The 17,675-nt window shown below is 41.4% G+C and overlaps 4 protein-coding genes across 5 annotated transcripts; 2 read left to right on the top strand and 2 right to left on the bottom strand.

Moving 5' to 3' along the window:
* Window positions 1-1,876: 1,876 nt before the first annotated feature.
* LOC115687442 (transcription factor RAX2-like) lies at window positions 1,877-4,610 on the top strand. The gene is made up of 3 exons (XM_030613010.2): window positions 1,877-3,157; window positions 3,399-3,528; window positions 3,888-4,610. Exons 1-3 carry the CDS (start codon window positions 3,022-3,024, stop codon window positions 4,558-4,560), a joined length of 939 nt encoding a protein of 312 aa, XP_030468870.1. The 5' UTR covers window positions 1,877-3,021; the 3' UTR covers window positions 4,561-4,610.
* A 1,237-nt stretch (window positions 4,611-5,847) lies between these two features.
* Window positions 5,848-9,646, bottom strand: LOC115687443 (lactoylglutathione lyase). 2 transcript variants are annotated; one of them, XM_030613011.2, is made up of 9 exons: window positions 9,326-9,646; window positions 8,947-9,066; window positions 8,796-8,857; window positions 8,446-8,506; window positions 8,123-8,202; window positions 7,932-7,999; window positions 7,034-7,123; window positions 6,449-6,591; window positions 5,848-6,210 (listed from the first exon to the last, which is right to left on the bottom strand). In XM_030613011.2, the coding sequence occupies exons 1-8, from the start codon at window positions 9,644-9,646 to the stop codon at window positions 6,491-6,493; spliced, it is 903 nt and encodes a 300-aa protein (XP_030468871.2). In that variant the 3' UTR covers window positions 5,848-6,210; window positions 6,449-6,490. The 2 variants fall into 2 exon arrangements, with proteins under 2 accessions (XP_030468871.2, XP_030468872.2); XM_030613012.2 differs by lacking the exon at window positions 9,326-9,646 and adding an exon at window positions 9,158-9,316.
* Window positions 9,647-9,891: 245 nt separating this feature from the next.
* Window positions 9,892-13,225, top strand: LOC115687440 (probable CoA ligase CCL7). Its single transcript, XM_030613005.2, has 6 exons — window positions 9,892-10,905; window positions 11,015-11,204; window positions 11,585-11,730; window positions 12,219-12,286; window positions 12,388-12,490; window positions 13,100-13,225. The coding sequence occupies exons 1-6, from the start codon at window positions 9,892-9,894 to the stop codon at window positions 13,211-13,213; spliced, it is 1,635 nt and encodes a 544-aa protein (XP_030468865.2). The 3' UTR covers window positions 13,214-13,225.
* A 637-nt stretch (window positions 13,226-13,862) lies between these two features.
* On the bottom strand, window positions 13,863-16,081 carry LOC115687434 (WAT1-related protein At5g40240-like). Its single transcript, XM_056309713.1, has 7 exons — window positions 15,889-16,081; window positions 15,717-15,788; window positions 15,471-15,584; window positions 14,836-15,082; window positions 14,576-14,734; window positions 14,334-14,485; window positions 13,863-14,103 (listed from the first exon to the last, which is right to left on the bottom strand). The coding sequence occupies exons 1-7, from the start codon at window positions 16,068-16,070 to the stop codon at window positions 13,884-13,886; spliced, it is 1,146 nt and encodes a 381-aa protein (XP_056165688.1). The 5' UTR covers window positions 16,071-16,081; the 3' UTR covers window positions 13,863-13,883.
* Between the last annotated feature and the right edge of the window lie 1,594 nt (window positions 16,082-17,675).

Genomic DNA, 17,675 nt, shown 5'->3' with positions numbered 1-17,675 from the left:
ATTGGCTCTCTCCTCTTCACTTTTGGAACATTTCAGATGACCAAACCCTTAAAATAATCCATCTCTCAGCACACCTATCAAGTTCCCATCACAAGCTCTAGACTTTGAGACCGAAAAGGCTTTTGTCATTGTGGTTTCCTAAGAAAAACATGGGGTGGCGACATCATGTGAAGGAACTTCCAAGAAAATGCAGTGTACATATAAAACTGTCCTAGATAAAATCATGGGATCTTGAAAATGATATGCTGGCCATTGAATTTTTCACTTGTAGGTCTGCACGCAACCGTGTTACGTTAATCCGAGAGAGGCGACTCCATTTTGTTTATAAGAATCAAATCCTAGTTGACTTCTGTCATCAGATAATAATGATGATGGCTACATTAATTAGATCTTACCGAGTTTAGTTTTCGCCCAACGAACTTAACAATGTTTTCATTCAATCAATGATTGAAAGAAACTTCTTAGAATTAGTCTGCGAACCATGGTCACCAACAAATAAGATCAAAATTACCCTCGATTAGGAATTTTTTTTCTCTCCTCACTCTATCGCGGTTGCTCTGGCACGGCTCCTCTGGCCTCTACCACCACTCGCAGCGCCTCTCTCTCTCTCTCTCTCTCTCTCTCTAAATGTAAGTCATACAAGAGCCCCAACGACTGGAGTGGCAGCAAGGTGCGGCTGAGTATGGTGGGTGGGAAGAGAGAGAAAGAGAGATCAGGGCCAAGTTTCTCTAGCGTTCTATAGCTTTTTCTCTAGCTAAAGTCGCATGTTGGGGACTAATGACATTCATGAATGACTGATATGCTGAGTTCGTTGGAGGAAAATACAGCCCTTTCTTTAGCAATAAGGAATCGTCGATCGCTTTTTCTTCCTAGCAAATGCTCCTGTTCATACATATCATGCCAGATCTGATTCGAAGCGGGCCAATGTGCATAAATCTGTTACTTAAATACCAAGCAACGACCTTAGGGAAAGCGATCATCTTGAGATTTCGCTTGAAACGATCAGATCAAAAGGACGACGTGAACAACAGATTAGGCCGATGATTATGGGCGCTAGTGCAACCCAGATATAAGTTGGGGAACGACTGGTCCTCCATAACAGTCTTAAATTTTCTATTATGACTAGATGAAAAATATATATAACTTACTGCCTTCATGATTAGATGTCTAGCTAAACTTTGCCAACCCAACAAACTGAGGATTATATAAACGTAAGCATGCATCTTTTCGTGTCCGAGAGTCAATGCAGATAAAGACATTATGGCATCTTTTAGTCGTTTCCCTTTATATTATAACTGCATGATTTGTTTAGTTTTGTCATGTTTTTTTATTGACCTATTTGAATTTCTGTATATGAAAGAGAAATGAGAAGAGGGTGCTGAATTTTTAATTGAAAGATTAGATGATCGCTAGAAGAGGCCCAAAGACATTGCCTTTTCTTTAAATGGATGACTCCTCTATAGGAAACTTCTGTGTCCCTGATGTCAACATGAGGCGGCGATTCTTATTGTTTCTGTAGTCTCCGTTTTACACACGAAGAAGATGTCTGTATGTGTTTTCGGGTTCGAGTTTACATCTGTAGCGCGAAAAGCTAGTAGGTTTTCTCATTGAGAGAAAAATAAGAAAATATAGGACAGCAATGTTCACAACGGTCGCTAAGAAACATGTGTCAAGACTTTGTATGGGTTAGTAGAAGAACACGCCGTGGTTCTGCATAACAGTTGTACCAGTTGATAACGGATTCGTTTTTATAATTTTGACAAGCGATGATGTGAAGGGGGAAAAAGTTTTGATTATTATACTTGATGGCCATTGAAATCAAGTTAGAAACGTATGTCTAGATTATGAAGAAGTTCACACCTTTATTAACACTAAAAAAAGCTTATTCAATCCTATTCTTTATCAGAAGGTTCTGTCTGCTACATTATGTGTAGAACATTCATCTGGTTTTTCGGGATTTAAGAGCAGCCCTTTCTGTCTAGTACAATGACAGATCAAAACTTGGGTGCAAAAGGGAAAATGATTGTCTTCTAATCTATAAGATGCATATGAAGAGACAACTAATAAAGTCAGAGTACCAATTAAAACATCACCAAATTTTTACCAAACAAGACATTGGATCCTTTAACAGAAGAAACAGATCACTACTGAGCAAAAGTCGCTGTCAACCTTCAACAATAAAGTTTGGAAATTTTTCTGCTTGTTTAGTTATATTTTGAAATTTTTTTAGCAAAAGGGGTTGACAAAAAGAAAATGGCAAGATGAAATTGAGGGGCTTCCGTTTGACTTGCGTGTGTTTGACTATATGCGAGTGTGTGCTTTGCTGTAAGATGGGGTCCTCAGAAGCTGTAGATGGCTGCCTTGAATCTCAATAAAAGGTTCATCTGGTTCAATCAGAAGGTTCCTTCTGCCACGTTATCTGTAGAACATTCATCTGGTTTCGGGATTTAAGAGCAGCCCTTTTGTCTTGTACAATGACAGATCAAAACTCGGGTGCAAAATGGAAAATGATTGTCTTCTGATCTATAAGATGCATATGAAGAGACAACTAGTAAAGACAGAGTACCAATTAAAACACAACCAAATTTTTACCAAACAAGACATTGGATCCTTTAACAGAAGAAACAGATCACTACTGAGCGAAAGTTGCTGTCAACCCTCAACAATAAAGTTAGGAAATTTTTCGGTTTGTTTAGTTATATTTTGAAATTTTTTTAGCGAAAGGGTTTGACAAAAAGAAAATGGCGAGATGAAATTGAGGGGCTTCCATTTGACTTGTGTGTGTTTGACTATACGCAAGTTTGTGTTTTGCTGTATAATGGGGTCCTCAGAAGCTGTGGATGGCTGCCTTGAATCTCAATAAAAGGGCGTGTCTCTCATATTCCACCATGTCGCTTCCAAAGTCTCATTTAGAAGAGAGAAAGCTATTAGTACTCCACAAAGGTTGTCTCATGTGCAGAACAAAAACATAAAGACTTGAGAGAGAGAGAGAGAGAGAGAGAGAGAGAGAGAGAGAGAGAGATGGGCAGGGCTCCATGCTGTGACAAGGCAAATGTGAAGAAGGGTCCATGGTCACCAGAGGAAGATGCTAAACTTAGAGACTACATACAGAAGAATGGCACTGGTGGAAATTGGATTGCTCTTCCTCAGAAGGCTGGTAACAATCATAATATTTCAATTACGAACGAGACGGAATTAGCATGCCAAACGAACGGATATCTCCTTGATATTGTCTCACTGAACACACTCATTTCTTTCAATAAGTATTAGAACTAGATGTAGAAAAAAACAGTTTCGTTCTAGCTTTCCATGCACAGAACTTTCTCACTAGTTTGCTTCTCTCTTCATCGTGTGTGTTTTCTTTGATCTCCTGATTGAGTTTTCTATTTGTGGATCAGATCTCAAGAGATGTGGAAAGAGCTGTAGGCTTAGATGGCTTAATTATCTCAGGCCCAACATTAAACATGGTGAATTTTCCATTGACGAAGACAGAGTTATTTGCACCCTTTATGCTACAATTGGGAGCAGGTATTATGAGTCTTCCCCTTCTCATCTTTTTCACTGACCGAGGACAAAATCCCCACATTGGGAAAAATCAGCTACTTAATAATCTGATGCTCATATGATGAAATTGCGAACCTCGTTCCTGTCACTTGGTAAAAAGATTACGGAACTGTTAGCACATAAAGTTTCAAAATGATCCAAGAGAAGAACATTATAGGATTAAACAGAAAAGGGTGATGGGTGTATTCATCTTGGCATCTTTCTCTTCCAGAATTTGCATGCATCAGGAATTAATCTGCAACTATGGACTTTATATCTGATCAGCTATTTTAGCATACATCTCTGAATGACAGTAGCCTCACAGTTTTTGCACCAAATTTTAGGTGGTCAATAATAGCTGCTCAGCTACCGGGTAGAACCGACAACGACATCAAGAACTACTGGAACACCAAGCTCAAGAAGAAGCTCATGGGTGTGATTCCTCAATTCAACCAGAGAAAAGCCCCACCGCCATTCCCAGATTCATACCAGAACTCCTCACTATCTGTATCTTCTCAGATGCTTCCACCATTGTCCTTAGACAGCAGTTCGCAGTACTACACTTGCAGTTTAAACAAGCAATTCGCAAGTCATGAATTCGCCTCATTGCCACAGTACCTCTTGACAAATGACCACAATTCCTTGGGAAACCCAAACAATTGCTCATCTTTTCAAGCCCAGGAAGGTTATTATAGTCCACTGAAAGAGAGCAACAACTTCATGTCTGGGGGCGAAGGAAGTTGCAGTTGTTCTGATGGCAGCAGCGGTGGTCAGATTGGCCGAGCAAGAGAGATCATCAAGCAAGAAGACATGGGGTTTCAAAATTATATTACCTATAGTGACTATGCCTACCAATGTGTCGGAAAGACGGATGGCTATTTCAGTGAAAATATTGCTGAGAGCTATGATTTGGAAGATGTCAAGAAACTGATAGGCAGTACTAGTTTAAGCTGCAACAGCTCCATCTTAGATGTAAACAAGGAAGAACTGCATCTCATGCCGATGTACTATTTCTGATTCGCTGACTATAAATAAGATCATATATATAGAAATATCTATTGTAGAAAGATCGGATCCAATTCAGTTTCTAGGATTAGGGTCATATTTTCTGCCCATTGATGTGCTCCTCTCTTGGTTTCGACATCACATGAAGAAGCATTGAAACGACCGCAAAAGTTCATATAAGGGTTATCGCCTGATTAAAAAAAAGTACTTAGAAAGGCGCTTGGCGTTAAGGGAACTGATGCGACAAAACTCCTCAGAAGAAGCACATACACCAGCAGTTCCCGAGAGGGTGACAGTTTGCTTGCTAGGCAAACGACAATTTCCTAGTCCTTTCGAACTCAGGGGAAAAGTCAGTGGATTAGTAAATGAAGTATCATTTCCTCTTCAATCCCTTTGAATTCCATGTTCGATGTTGTGATCCCATCGATTGTGCTTAGCGTTTCCTGATTCTACTAGAAAAAAAGTATCCTATAAGAATTTGTCACAAGCAGATTTATCAGAGACTATGAAGTCATGTTTCTTTTGTTTTCGTGTAGGGGATAAGAACTTTAATGACAGCTTGAAAATTCACAGGCAACTTTCAGTTTCACCTTCACTTTCGTCTTAGATTGAAAGGAAGTCCCCCAACAAATGTTGAAGGAGCATAAAGATTGCCCTATCAAATTTCGTAAAGTCACTCTCGTATCTCCAGGATTACTCTAAACAGGAAAGTCTCCGATGGTATCGCTGGTTTTGCCCTTCTTGGGGATCTACCAATTGCCTCCTGAGTGTCATTTTTCCCCCATTTTCTCCGATGCTTGAAGAGCAAGTCATTTACAAATTATTGGAACTGACAGCAACATGAACCGTTTCTCTAACGAGGTCATTCGTTCTTTTTTAGTAGGCGACTTTCTGAGCAGTGGGAAGACTAATAATCGGAATGTCTTTTTCAGCAACTTACAATGGTCAAAGGTGTGGAAACATCTCTCACGGGCTCACCCTAGCTTTACAAATTTTGAATGAATTTGTCTTTCGCGGATCAGCAAACTAGTCTTTGAGACATTTATGAATTATTTAATTTAAGATGATAACTGCTGTCTGTCGTGTTGACGCACATACAACATTATCAACTGGGCAGTTTTTAACCAGGCAGGTAATGGAAAACTAAACAGTCTATGAAAAAAAAAGAAAACGAGAGACAGGAAGCAAAGAGAGAGTCCACCCCTTCCTGCATACGATACAATCTCCATTGCACATACACCATTTTCCGTCCATTCATATTAGCTAGAAAGTGCACAGTACAAAATAAAAAAAATAATCTTATCAAACGGCAACGGTACTATTATCTTCACAATCATCCCAGGCATGGACTAGAAGTATCGATATTACATTTCGTATCCAGATACAATAAGAACCAACATGCAAACTTCGACATCGTTATCTCTGCTCAAGCCGCGGTATGGAACTAATAAGCAGCAAAGACATGCTATACCTATAGAGGCCAATAGAATATTCCACTTAACAGAAGTATTACCGACCAGATAAAACTTGAGCACGCGACCTCATTATTAAACAAGTCTCAAGAACAGGCAAAAGACCTCATAAAGCCTAATTTCAAAATCTTGCTATTGAAAATCGTCCTGATCTCCATCGCTCCGGTGTCAACGGATGGTGAGCGATAATCTGCAAGGAAACAATACACTTAAAACTGCTGCTTCAACTCTTCAGAAGCACTCTATATATGTCATCCTTACTTTGAAGTCTGAACACTGGTACATACTAACAATTACTAAACAAAACACTTAACAACCGCTTCTCGGACGAAATGGGTGAGAAGTGCTCATGTTAACTGCAAAAGTAAACACCTTCCCAATCCATCATATATGTATACAGTTCAGAGGTTTGCTGAGTGATAGAATACCTTCAGATGCATGAAAGGCTCCAACTTCTAGCAAAGTTAAAATCAGGCAGCTGTCCCTACAGTGTTGCCGATATTTTTAAGGTCAAAGATTTCAATCCAATAGCCATCAGGATCCTTGATGAATGCTATCCCTTTCATTTTCCCTGTATCAGATTTTCCATATTTAAAACCACAAGAAAAAAATGCACATAAGAACATTCCAGAGAGAATAGAACTGTGTAATTTTACACATGACTGTAAGCACAGATAGACTATTAAGCAAGAAAAGGAACTGGCGCTGCATCACAGGCCAGGGACTAGAGAACAAAAGAGAGCTAAAAAGCATTTTAGTGTAACTCTGTACAGTGTGCGCCATGCTTTTAGACTCCATGATTAAGACATTCTCCTGGTCTACCTCAACAAACATGAAGCATCAAACCAAACTCGACTATTGTTAATGTGGCTGATCAGACCTTAAATAAACACAGAGAATAGTCAGATATATAACTTGTTTCCCGCCGTAAACTAAACTCCACCAAGCATCCAACTGTCATTAGAATGAAACAAAATTATTGATGTTTTCACGGATTTTGCAGGGTGCCATACCATCATCTGGCTTTTTCACAAACTCGACTCCCAGTTTTTCAAACCTCTCACAGGCCTTGTATGTATCATCAACTGTGATGCCGATGTGTCCTGGAAGCAAGGGAAACAAGAGTTAGACTGCACTAAGCACCAGTACTACATACCTCGTTTTTATCTATTTTTTTTCTAAGGAGATCTTCAAAACTATTATTAATGACACGTAGAGAACTGTGAAATCAATTATTTTTGCTAAAAGCAAACTTGCCAATCTTACAAGTGTCCGCTAATTAGTCAATGCATTGGCTGGAGAGACCTCACCACGCCATACGCGGGTATGTAACTAGCAGTTTTATCCTTCTCAAAATTCAAAGGTTTGCATGAGAAAATTGCCAATGCACAAATTGCTACAGTAGATAAATTGGTTACACAAGCAGCATATATCCAATATCATTCCAAAATTGACAGGATGCAAATCACATAGTAAAGACCAAATCAGAAATATTTGGACATCCTAAATGACCTATCTTGAAGAGACTCAGGGAAAGCTTTGCATATTTTTAGACTCACTGGGAAATTCCTTAGTCCTTTACTTCTTTTAAAAGCTAGTATTAGCATAAGAAGCTCATCAAAACAACATTAAAACCCTTGGCTTAACTTCCTGTGCTAAAGCCATAACTAAGTACTCATCTACCCAACAACATACTAGGCCAAAAATACTACATTAGACAAATTTAAGTTCACAGGAAAATGACCGTATTCACCAGTGGAGTGAACAGTCTAACTGTAACTAACCTAGATAGAAATGTACAACTTTATGTGCTTCAAAGTGGTTGGGCTCACAAAACCACATCCACAGTATTAAAAACAAAGATTAGAAGCCATATTGAACTCAACATTCTATTTTCGAGAAAAAGTGTACCAAAGCCACGCGGTTCTGAATTCCCATTGTGGTACTTGAAGTCAGGATCGCTTTCAGTTCCCCAATTACTGCAAGAGATTTTCAGATAAAAAAAAATTACTTGACAGTAGAAATAATCGGGCTTCATGTATACATCCACACTCTCGCTTCACATGCTGAGAGAGAGAGCTTTATTGAAATGGAAAATTAACTGTGTTAGCTCAATTGTAGCCTTCTGACCAAAAGTCCAAACAGTTCTATCCACCGCATTACTGGGAGCTGATTTGGGATCCTACACCAGAGAAATCATGAATGGCATTAGAACCTCCATCAAGTCCGGAATAGCAAATTTCATACGAAAGCTTTTCCGAGAGGACATTATGCCACTTCAGCTGTAAGAATGGTGTCCAACAAAATAAAATTGGTTCACCAGCAAATAGAAAACGATGATGACACTGAGAAGAATTCATGTGCCCGCCCCCCCCCCCACAAGATGCATAAATGACAATGGAAAAAGAAGGAAAGAAGTAGATACCTCATAGCCCATAAAATACAAACTGAACTTCATATCTGGGAAGTCCAACCTCTTAAGTAACCTACAATATTTAACATGAGACGACATCATCACGTTTGACAATTTTAGAATCCTCCGAGCGCATTGTCATGCTGGATAAAGAGAGAAGATAACAAGTTTGCTCAGAGGATCAGTGAAATTGCATACCCACTTCAAACATTAATAATTCGTTCAAACACCAAAACAAGGAAGCACTGGCGCGGGCATCGTATCACATGAGTGGACATAGAGAATGTAAAACCAGAAAGGACCACATATGAAACAGCAATACCATCAAAGGAAAAAAGGTGAGGGGAACGAGGAAGACATACGACATGCCCAAAACGCGAGAATAGAAGTCGAGGCTGACTTTAGGGTCCTTAATTCGAAACATCTGCCAAGAATGAGAGCTCAAGCATGAGTCTAAACCAAATCCAGCCATTCGCAATCAAGAACAATATGATAGCGCGAAAAGGGTCTCACAGTTTGCTGCATGATGTAACCCTTGGTGGCCTCATCGGGACTCGCCTGGAGTCCTGCATTGTTAGAGGGAGATTCTTTGGGCTCCGGCGACATGGAAAACAACCTAAACCGATGCAACCGCTGCAAAAGAAAAAGAACACGACAGATCAAGAAACAGACGGAACCAGGCAGCGACAATCACAGGGTTTCATGGGCATGGCGATTCAGGGACCTTTGGTCTAGTGGCGAGGGTGGCGGGAGAAGAGAACGGAACTGGAGCGGAAAAAGCGAGTCTTGAGGTGAGTTTGAGGAGTGAAATGCGAGATAAGGTGGCGATGGAAGAAGAAGAAGCGGCCATGGAAATGGGATTGACGGAGAGAGAGAGAGAGAGAGAGCTTACCTTCAAGAAGACAAACGAAGCAGTGGCAGGGGATCGTTTCTTGTTTTGGGCACATACGATTTGCCTCCAACACGCACCGAGGAGTCCCCCAGACAACATCATCGATTCTGGGCCGACACGGGGATGGAGCACAATGCCTGGTGACGCTTTCATGGGCCAAACGGGCCGTGTCCCCGCCATTCTGGGAACGACAGTGAAACAGAACATGATCGCTGAGTCCAAGACGACACGGTCAAACGATGATGATTCCCTTAAACTACGCCTGCCTAATTCGTCACGCCTCTGTCCTCTTCGCCTTGGATCTTTGCCCAAGTTCGTCATCGGTCTTCCTCTGCTCCCAGTAAAGTGGATAACGCCGCTTACCCAAAAGGTGTAACTCTCCACCCTCCATCTCCTTCTTCGTACGGCGCCCTGCGGTTGACGTTGTGGTTGCAGCGACTTGGATTTCCTCGAAAAGCTCCAACCTTTGAACTCTGCGCATTCCCAACACCCGCCTTCTTCGCTCGCCCGACGCTCCCACGCTCGCTTGGGGACAGCTCGAGAAGGGCAAAGTTCGATTTTGTCGGATGGAGAAATCTGGTTATGGCCGCGACGGCGTCTACAGGTCGCTCCGGCCGTCCCTCGTGGTCCCCAGGAACCCCGACCTCTCCATGGTCTCCTTCCTCTTCCGCAACTCCGCCTCCTACGCCGACAAGCCCGCCCTCGTCGACGCCGACACGGACGAGACCTTGACCTTCTCGCAGTTCGAATCGACGGTGATGAAGGTCGCGCACGGCCTGCTCAGCTTGGGCCTCAAGAAGAAAGACGTCGTGCTGATCTTCTCCCCCAATTCCGTTCAGTTCCCGCTCTGTTTCTTCGGGGTCGCTGCCATCGGCGCCGTCGCCACCACCGCGAATCCCCTGTACACGACGACCGAGCTGTCCAAGCAGGTCAAGGACTCTAACCCGAAGCTGATCGTGACTGTCCCTGGATTGTGGGAGAAAGTCAAGGACCTGAATCTCCCGGCTGTGATCTTGGGGAGTTCCAAGAGTGTACCTCCGCAGATCTCGTCCAAATCAAGAATCTTGAGCTTCCACGATCTGGTGAATCTCGGGAATGGCGCCTCCAGTTTCCCCCGGGTCAATGTCAAGCAGAGCGACGTCGCGGCGCTCTTGTACTCCTCCGGCACGACGGGGACGAGCAAAGGCGTGATCTTGACTCACGGGAACTTCATCGCCGCATCCCTGATGGTGACCATGGATCAAGAAATGGCGGGGGAGATGCACCATGTGTTCCTCTGTGTCCTGCCCATGTTCCACGTGTTCGGGCTCGGGGTGATCACTTACTCGCAGCTCCAGAAGGGGAACGCGCTCGTGTCGCTGGGGAGGTTCGAATTTGACTCGGTCTTAAGGGTGGTCGAGAAGTACAGGATCACGCAATTGTGGGTTGTGCCCCCCATTATACTTGCTTTGGCTAAGCAGAGTGTGGTGAGGAAGTATGACCTCTCGTCGTTGAAGCACATTGGTTCCGGCGCTGCGCCTTTAGGGAAGGATGTGATGGAGGATTGTGCTAAGAATTTCCCTCATGCCGTTGTGGCGCAGGTATTTCGGATGCATCCTAAACAATAGAGCTGTTGTTGATTGGTATCTGGTCAGTAGTTTTAGAAAGGAAATGATTTCAGCGATTCAATTTATGGTCTTTGTTTTTCAGGGTTATGGTATGACAGAAACTTGCGCGATCGTCTCTGTGGAGAATACAAATTTCGGCGTTCGGCATACTGGTTCCGCCGGACAACTAGTTTCAGGAGTTGAAGCTCAAATTATCAGCGTGGATACACTAAAGCCTCTTCCCCCTACTCAGTTAGGGGAAATATGGGTTCGTGGACCTAACATGATGAAAGGTACATAGTTGCCACAATCTGGATAGAGCATTCTGATTTTCAAATGCAGATATTTGGAGATAAATTACAATCTCTGGGTTTTATCGTGCTCATATTGTAAAAAAAGAATACAAAGGAGGAGGAGGAGCTTCTTGTCATATAGATTTCAACTAGGTTCATCAAGATGATCTTTGGCTTTGGTTGAGTTAAGGCCTTTGGAATTAGCATGTATCAATCTATGGAGGAATCGGAATTTGTAACTTTTACATAGTTGAGGCAGCTTAAGATTGCCTTTCTTTGCATATATTTAGTTGTGCCTTTCAGGTCTGGCTTCAGTTAAATTACTTATTGTTGCTTGCACATTTAATCAGATTGCGACTGACGTCTCAGGTTGTTTACAGGATATTATAACAATCCACAAGCAACTAAATTGACAATAGATAACAAGGGTTGGGTGCACACCGGAGACCTTGGATATTTTGATGAGGAAGGGCAACTATATGTTGTTGATCGAATCAAAGAGCTCATCAAGTACAAAGGTTATCAGGTAGGCACCTGATGTTTTTTCATAAGTATGATATACTTCCTAGTTCATTTTGCAGGGAGAAATTTGTGGAAAACAGAGATTCGATACCCTGAATTTGTTGACAATGATAATAGGAGATTGTGTGAACCTTACTTTTCAGCAAATGTTCTTTAAAATTTGTATTGAATCTTTTTATTAATTTTTGATAGTTTACATTTCAATTGTCACCATGTGTAGTTTATTTTATTTATTTCTTTTTATTAGAACCATACAGAATTTCCGATTCCTATGATCCTAAATCACTCCGATAATTGTTTAGCCATATAGATATGATGGGAAGAAAAACTTAATCTAGGCATTGTATTCTCGACTTTCTTTGAAGTTCTAATGCAAATATGTCTTCTTGTTGCTATGTTCTGGCATTATTTGTTTTAGTCGTGATGATGTTCATTTTTTTCTTTTTATCGGCATTTACTCTGAATTCTCACTATTTTATACATTTGCACTAGATTGCTCCAGCTGAGCTTGAAGGGCTCCTTCTCTCACATTCTGGAATTTTAGATGCTGTTGTCATTCCGTAAGTGAAAACTCCTGTTACATTTCTTGTAAACTCAATTTGATCCACAGGTATATCATAGTTGGGACATCATTTCAGACTTATCAATATTTTCTGTGTAGATTTCCTGATGCTGAAGCTGGTGAAGTTCCTATTGCATATGTTGTTCGCTCATCTACCAGCTCTCTAACTGAAGAGGAAGTCCAGAAATTCATTGCCGATCAGGTGAGACCAAGCTAATCAAACTATAGTTCATGTTCAAATAGCAGTTTGCCGACTTGGTTGGATCATATATCGTTCAGTATCATGATGAACCGTGGGAGGCTTTCCACAATTGAGTCAGATGACTAAACTGGGCAACAGATAGTGGAGAAGGGTGACTATTTGCAGGGGATAAAAACATGCACGATATGATAGTTTCCATTCTCCCCATAGCACTGATATTTCATACTTGAAAGATTGTTCTGATTTCAATTCCCTATTCTCTGCTCAGAAAAGTGAAAGGGCATATATGCTATATGTGCAACCAAGTTAAGATGGCTTTCTTTGTTGTTATCGCCGAGTTCCCTTGAAATTCTGCAATCACTCATGGAATATGCCTTAGACATATTGTTGTGGGACTTAGAATGTCAAAGAAGGGCACGTTCACAAGGCATCTTCCAATTCGACATGCATGTGTCTCATGATGGAACAGTGTCGCGTAATTCATCGACTTACTGCAAGACAATTTATACTCACATAGAAATAATGTCTTCATGAAAAATGTTTTGCTGAGAGGAGAGGCATCCTCTTAGCGAATGCTTCTCCAACTGAAACTCTCTTCTCGTCTCTCAGGTTGCACCATTCAAAAGACTAAGGAGGGTGACATTCGTCAACAGCGTCCCAAAGTCCGCTTCTGGCAAAATTCTGAGACGTGAGCTAATTGCGAAAGTACGAGCGAAGATATAACTGTGTATGCTCGAATTGCTAATTTTACTTTGCCGGCGAGACATGTCGGACGGTTTATGGTTAACTATTGTAATGTCGGATTTTCCGATCACACAAATCGCTCGTGACACTAAAATAATCTTTTTCTTTTGAACCAAAATGGCAATCATGTAATTGCTTGAAAATTTTTTTTACACTTGAAGCCGTTATGCCTAAAGCCCCGTCCCTTTGGCTCTAATCTAAGTTAAATGCCCAAAACCGGAATAAAATGTAGCGGTTTGAGTTTTACATTTTCTGTTTTTCTTTTTCACAGAATGTCTAGACGTGTAAATTTGCAAACGACTCTTTAAAACATCATAAGTGGGTGTGCACATGAATGGGTGCACCAAAGCGAGGATGACAGTCAAAATTTTCTCAGAATTCATCAATTATTTTGGTAATGCTTTTATTTTTTTTTATATGCATGTGTGGATTATGTTAGAAAAGTTCTACATTGGAGAATTTGTGTGGTTTGGAGCAGTTAATATATACTTGTTAACCCATAATTTATTGGCTTAGGTTTTTGAGTGAATTTGGTTATAACCGGATATATCGATGAGTTCGGACTTGAGCTCTCCTTTAGCGATCTCTTCGGGCGAAGGTATTTGGACTTCAGCTGCGCTCTTCCAACAAGATCGGCCCGTTGAAATACTCAATTAGAGTTCATACCAAAGGACAAAAGGGTAGTGTCTCTATGAACATGTACAGATATCCACACACTTGAAGCTGTGTTTTGGAGCAGAGGAATCTTGTGGCTGGAGGATGCCAAGCTCCCCCCAACCCCACTCCCCTCGATTGTCTTCTCTTCCTCTTTGGACTTTCCCCACACTACCGCGAAGAATCCCATCACAATCACAATCGGTCCGATCAAACTGCACAAAACCAGAAACACCGTTTGGTCTAAAAAGTTAAACTGAAGAGCAAAGCGATTTATGCTTTATATCTGAAGGATATATGTTGCTGTGCTTGAGAAGAATGAGCTCATGAAGGAGCTTTTTCTTCTGATGAACACATCTTTCTTGATTTCTTTCAATCAACTACGTTCTTGATTGTAGGAAAAGATGGGCTACAGACATTAGAAAAGAAGAGAGAGTACTTGTACCTTCCAAGGTATAACGTTTCGCCGAGAAATATGAACCCCAATCCTACAGCAAATGCAATTCCCAAAAGTTGGAACATGGAGACAAAAACAGGTCCAGTTCTCTCGAGGCACCATGTACTCAATGTGACTCTGAAGACACCAGAAACCAAAGCCTGCATATACAATGATAATCTGATCTTTATCTTCAACCTCGAAGTCAGACCAAAATCTAGACTCTAGGAGTTGCGATATCACATGCTTACCGAGTATAAAATAGCGATCAAACCCACGTCCACTTTCAGAATCCATGACTGTGGTTCTCTCACCATAACGAAGGACAATAGCCTGGAAAGAATTGTCAAAAAGAACATTACATAGAACATCATGTTCAGCACCACAGAATAATCTTTGAGGATAAATGCCTGCGAGATTCGAGATTTTTTTTTTTTTACTTGTCTAGTCTTCTTTCGCTTTTTTGTAGTGTCATTTGTATTCTAAGGAAAAGTAAGTGCTCTGTTCTAACCTGTATAATGTACCATAATGATATCAAGAAAGCTTCAGCCGCGACGAGAAACCCGCCAAGAATCCAATTCGATTGCTGCGAGAGAAGAAAAAGAAGGCGACGAGGTTGGACAGAAGGAGGAGCAGAAGGCAAGTGGAGAATCGGTGGACCGTTGTAGAGAGTGGCTGCAAATGCACCAAGAATTGACGCGATGGTTCCCACAAGCTTAGCTTGGCTGCTTGAGCTTTTCCAATTCACTTTCTCCATCCTAATTTGCAATCGATGAACAAATTACAGAGCAGAATAAGATTTTCTTGTTTCATGGTCATCGACCTAGTGTGCGCTGCCGTTCTTTTGTGTTTTTCTATGAATGTGCAGCCTCCACCTGCTGAAGCGCTGGCCTTTCTTGATTTTAGGTTTTGAAGGGACTCAGCATCATCAGAAATAAAGCTATAGTACTATTCATAGTCTCTCCGGAAACTACGCATTTTTCTTTTGGGTCAGACTCGATAAGAAGCACTCGCAACTTTAAGCTGGACCTAGATAAACTCATCACCCCAACATCCAATCTACATACCATCATCTGCTTCTCTCATTCTGTCAAGTGAAGGCTCTTTAAGTGCACTCCAGATAACGAGAAAGAAGAGTCAAAGAACCTCGAAAACATGGCGAGAATGAAAGTGAAAGCTGGGATGAGGTTCATCATGGCAGTGCCCAGAACAGGGGAGCTGTAATCGATGCCGACATACCCGCACATCTGTGATCCGAATCTGCATCACCATTCAAATTACTTCGAAAATCGACTCTGTTTTTCTGTATGAAACTCTCAGCAGTTGATTAACACCTTTTGCTTCATATCAAAAGAATTCCAAGAGAAAAGCAAATCCCGATCACTCACTCACCCAACCAGAGCGAGCAAGAAGATCTTGCCAAGTACAGCGAAAGTGAGAGGAGGACACGACCCTGACCTGCGAAACAGAGCAAACAAACAAGACAAGGACTAAAAACCTTCCTTTTCCTTTAAACCCGACATTAATGGAGCTGATGAGTGACAGACCGGGCACAAGTCTGCGAGAGATGATGAAGGGACAAGGAAGGAGGACGAGAGAGGAGAGGGCGTTGCTGTAAAAGACCATGGTGCACTTGTTGATCCCATCGGACATGGCCATTTTCATCACCACCACGTTGCTCGATTGAGCCAGAACCACCATTATCATCCCCACAAACGGCAGGAGACCCCTCGCTCTCCCCTCCATCTCTCTCTCTCTCTCTCCCCTCAAGTTCGAGGGTTAGTACACAATGACAATGATGATAACGATATTAAGTACGTATAATTGATGTGGAATCCATATATTTTCCCCCAAAGAGCGGAGGCGAGCTTGATTGATGTGGCCTTTTTTAGCTTATAATATTTAAGTGTGTAATTGCGACTACATGCTGATGACGATGATAATAGTTCTTTTGCTTTTCTTTTCTGAGCAGGTCCCATCGTTCAGGCCAATCCTAAATTGGGCTGTTTCTAGTTCATTATTGCTACATTGCCTTTAGAGCTATACAAATGAGTTGGTTGGGTTGAAAATAATCCAACCCAAATCGATCTGTTTAACTTGTTTTGACATATTTATATGCAATATAAATTCAATTACTCATACCCGACTCGTATCCAATCCATATTCGACTTGACCCACGTTACTAAACCACATAAATATTATAAAACAAGAACTTTTTACATTATGCATCTAGTGTGTACAAGATAAATTTTTTATTATATTTATAAGGTCGACTTTCTTTTTATTGCAGATTTTTCGAATTTCACAGTGATTATCCAACATCTCTTAAAATGAATAAGTTAATAAATATTGGCACATAAAATCATATATTAATTTTCACAATTTTCTAAAGCATGAAAGATCATAAATTTTTTACTATTTTTCAATTTTGAAAAAGAAGAAGAATCATAAGCAGAAGATAAAACTAGAAAATAAGTTGCCTCGCTGGCAAACCCCCAACCCAAACTTAAAGACAAGTGAAGGGGATTGCTGGTGAGTTGGGCTTTAGACCCATTAAAAACCCACGTTTTATGGGACTTTATTACTCAATCCATCTAGCATAATTTAGCTAACGCATATATGACCTTACTCATCGTATATGATTTTTTTTTTCTATCGAGCATCATCATATATGGTTTTTTTATTCGTCTGTTCCACTCTAACTTTCAAATCACTCTCAGACTTTTGATTTGCCTCTTTACAAAGCATGGGAGTTGAAACCCAAATCTGAAACTAAACGTTCTCACCCCTAACCTCCTTTGAGAAGATGAGAAATTCCTCACCTGCCCCTTCCCAAGTAGAAATGGTGGCTATTGGGGCAAACCCCAGTGGTTCATCATATATGGTTTAATAAATGGGTTGTCAACCCATTTTGACACCTATAATTGCCTTAGAAAAGGTTTGCCATGGAACCTAAAAATTCGAGAAAAATCGTCATTCCTAAAACCATCCTTTAGCCTTTGTCTCAATTATATCCCAAACTTTTTGTCTCATAAAAACCCCAACTTTACTTTTGTCCCAAATCTACCCCGTTTACTATTCATCCAATTTTTAATATTATTTTTATTTTTCGAATTTTTTTCTTTTTCTTTTCTTTTCTTTTTTTTTTCACCTTCAACCTCCGGCCGGTCGCCCGGCAGGCCGCCAGAGGCGAGGACCGGCGAGGTCGGCCCGCCGTTGCTTGGCGAGGCTCGGCCTTGCCATCGGCCCCGCCGGCCGCCGGCGAGGTCGGCCTCGCCCGCAGAACGGCGGCAGGCCGAGCCTCGCGATCTAGCGAGGCTCGGCCCACCGGGCGAGGTCGGCCTCGCTCGG

This window comes from Syzygium oleosum, unplaced genomic scaffold, assembly GCF_021117445.2.
Source record: "Syzygium oleosum isolate NSW1041296 unplaced genomic scaffold, Sole_v2.1 Sole_v2.03, whole genome shotgun sequence".
NCBI lineage: Eukaryota > Viridiplantae > Streptophyta > Magnoliopsida > Myrtales > Myrtaceae > Syzygium > Syzygium oleosum.
Note: the sequence above shows the minus strand (reverse complement) of the source record. Positions and strands in the feature narration are given on the sequence as shown.

What these genes read in the sequence shown, in the direction of transcription:
- LOC115687440 (XM_030613005.2), top strand. Translation starts at nt 9,892, where the DNA reads ATGGAGAAATCTGGTTATGGCCGCGACGGCGTCTACAGGTCGCTCCGG. An exon ending in TCAAGTACAAAGGTTATCAG is followed by an intron (nt 11,731 to 12,218) that starts GTAGGCACCTGA and finishes CATTTGCACTAG; the next exon opens with ATTGCTCCAGCTGAGCTTGA. An exon ending in TTAGATGCTGTTGTCATTCC is followed by an intron (nt 12,287 to 12,387) that starts GTAAGTGAAAAC and finishes TTTTCTGTGTAG; the next exon opens with ATTTCCTGATGCTGAAGCTG.
- LOC115687442 (XM_030613010.2), top strand. Translation starts at nt 3,022, where the DNA reads ATGGGCAGGGCTCCATGCTGTGACAAGGCAAATGTGAAGAAGGGTCCA. An exon ending in TGCTCTTCCTCAGAAGGCTG is followed by an intron (nt 3,158 to 3,398) that starts GTAACAATCATA and finishes TTTGTGGATCAG; the next exon opens with ATCTCAAGAGATGTGGAAAG. An exon ending in TATGCTACAATTGGGAGCAG is followed by an intron (nt 3,529 to 3,887) that starts GTATTATGAGTC and finishes ACCAAATTTTAG; the next exon opens with GTGGTCAATAATAGCTGCTC.
- LOC115687443 (XM_030613011.2), bottom strand. Translation starts at nt 9,646, where the DNA reads ATGACGAACTTGGGCAAAGATCCAAGGCGAAGAGGACAGAGGCGTGAC. An exon ending in CTTCGTTTGTCTTCTTGAAG is followed by an intron (nt 9,067 to 9,325) that starts GTAAGCTCTCTC and finishes TTTCTTTTGCAG; the next exon opens with CGGTTGCATCGGTTTAGGTT. An exon ending in TCTCGCGTTTTGGGCATGTC is followed by an intron (nt 8,507 to 8,795) that starts GTATGTCTTCCT and finishes TAAATATTGTAG; the next exon opens with GTTACTTAAGAGGTTGGACT.
- LOC115687434 (XM_056309713.1), bottom strand. Translation starts at nt 16,070, where the DNA reads ATGGAGGGGAGAGCGAGGGGTCTCCTGCCGTTTGTGGGGATGATAATG. An exon ending in ATTCTCGCCATGTTTTCGAG is followed by an intron (nt 15,083 to 15,470) that starts GTTCTTTGACTC and finishes ATTGCAAATTAG; the next exon opens with GATGGAGAAAGTGAATTGGA. An exon ending in GAAACGTTATACCTTGGAAG is followed by an intron (nt 14,104 to 14,333) that starts GTACAAGTACTC and finishes GGTTTTGTGCAG; the next exon opens with TTTGATCGGACCGATTGTGA.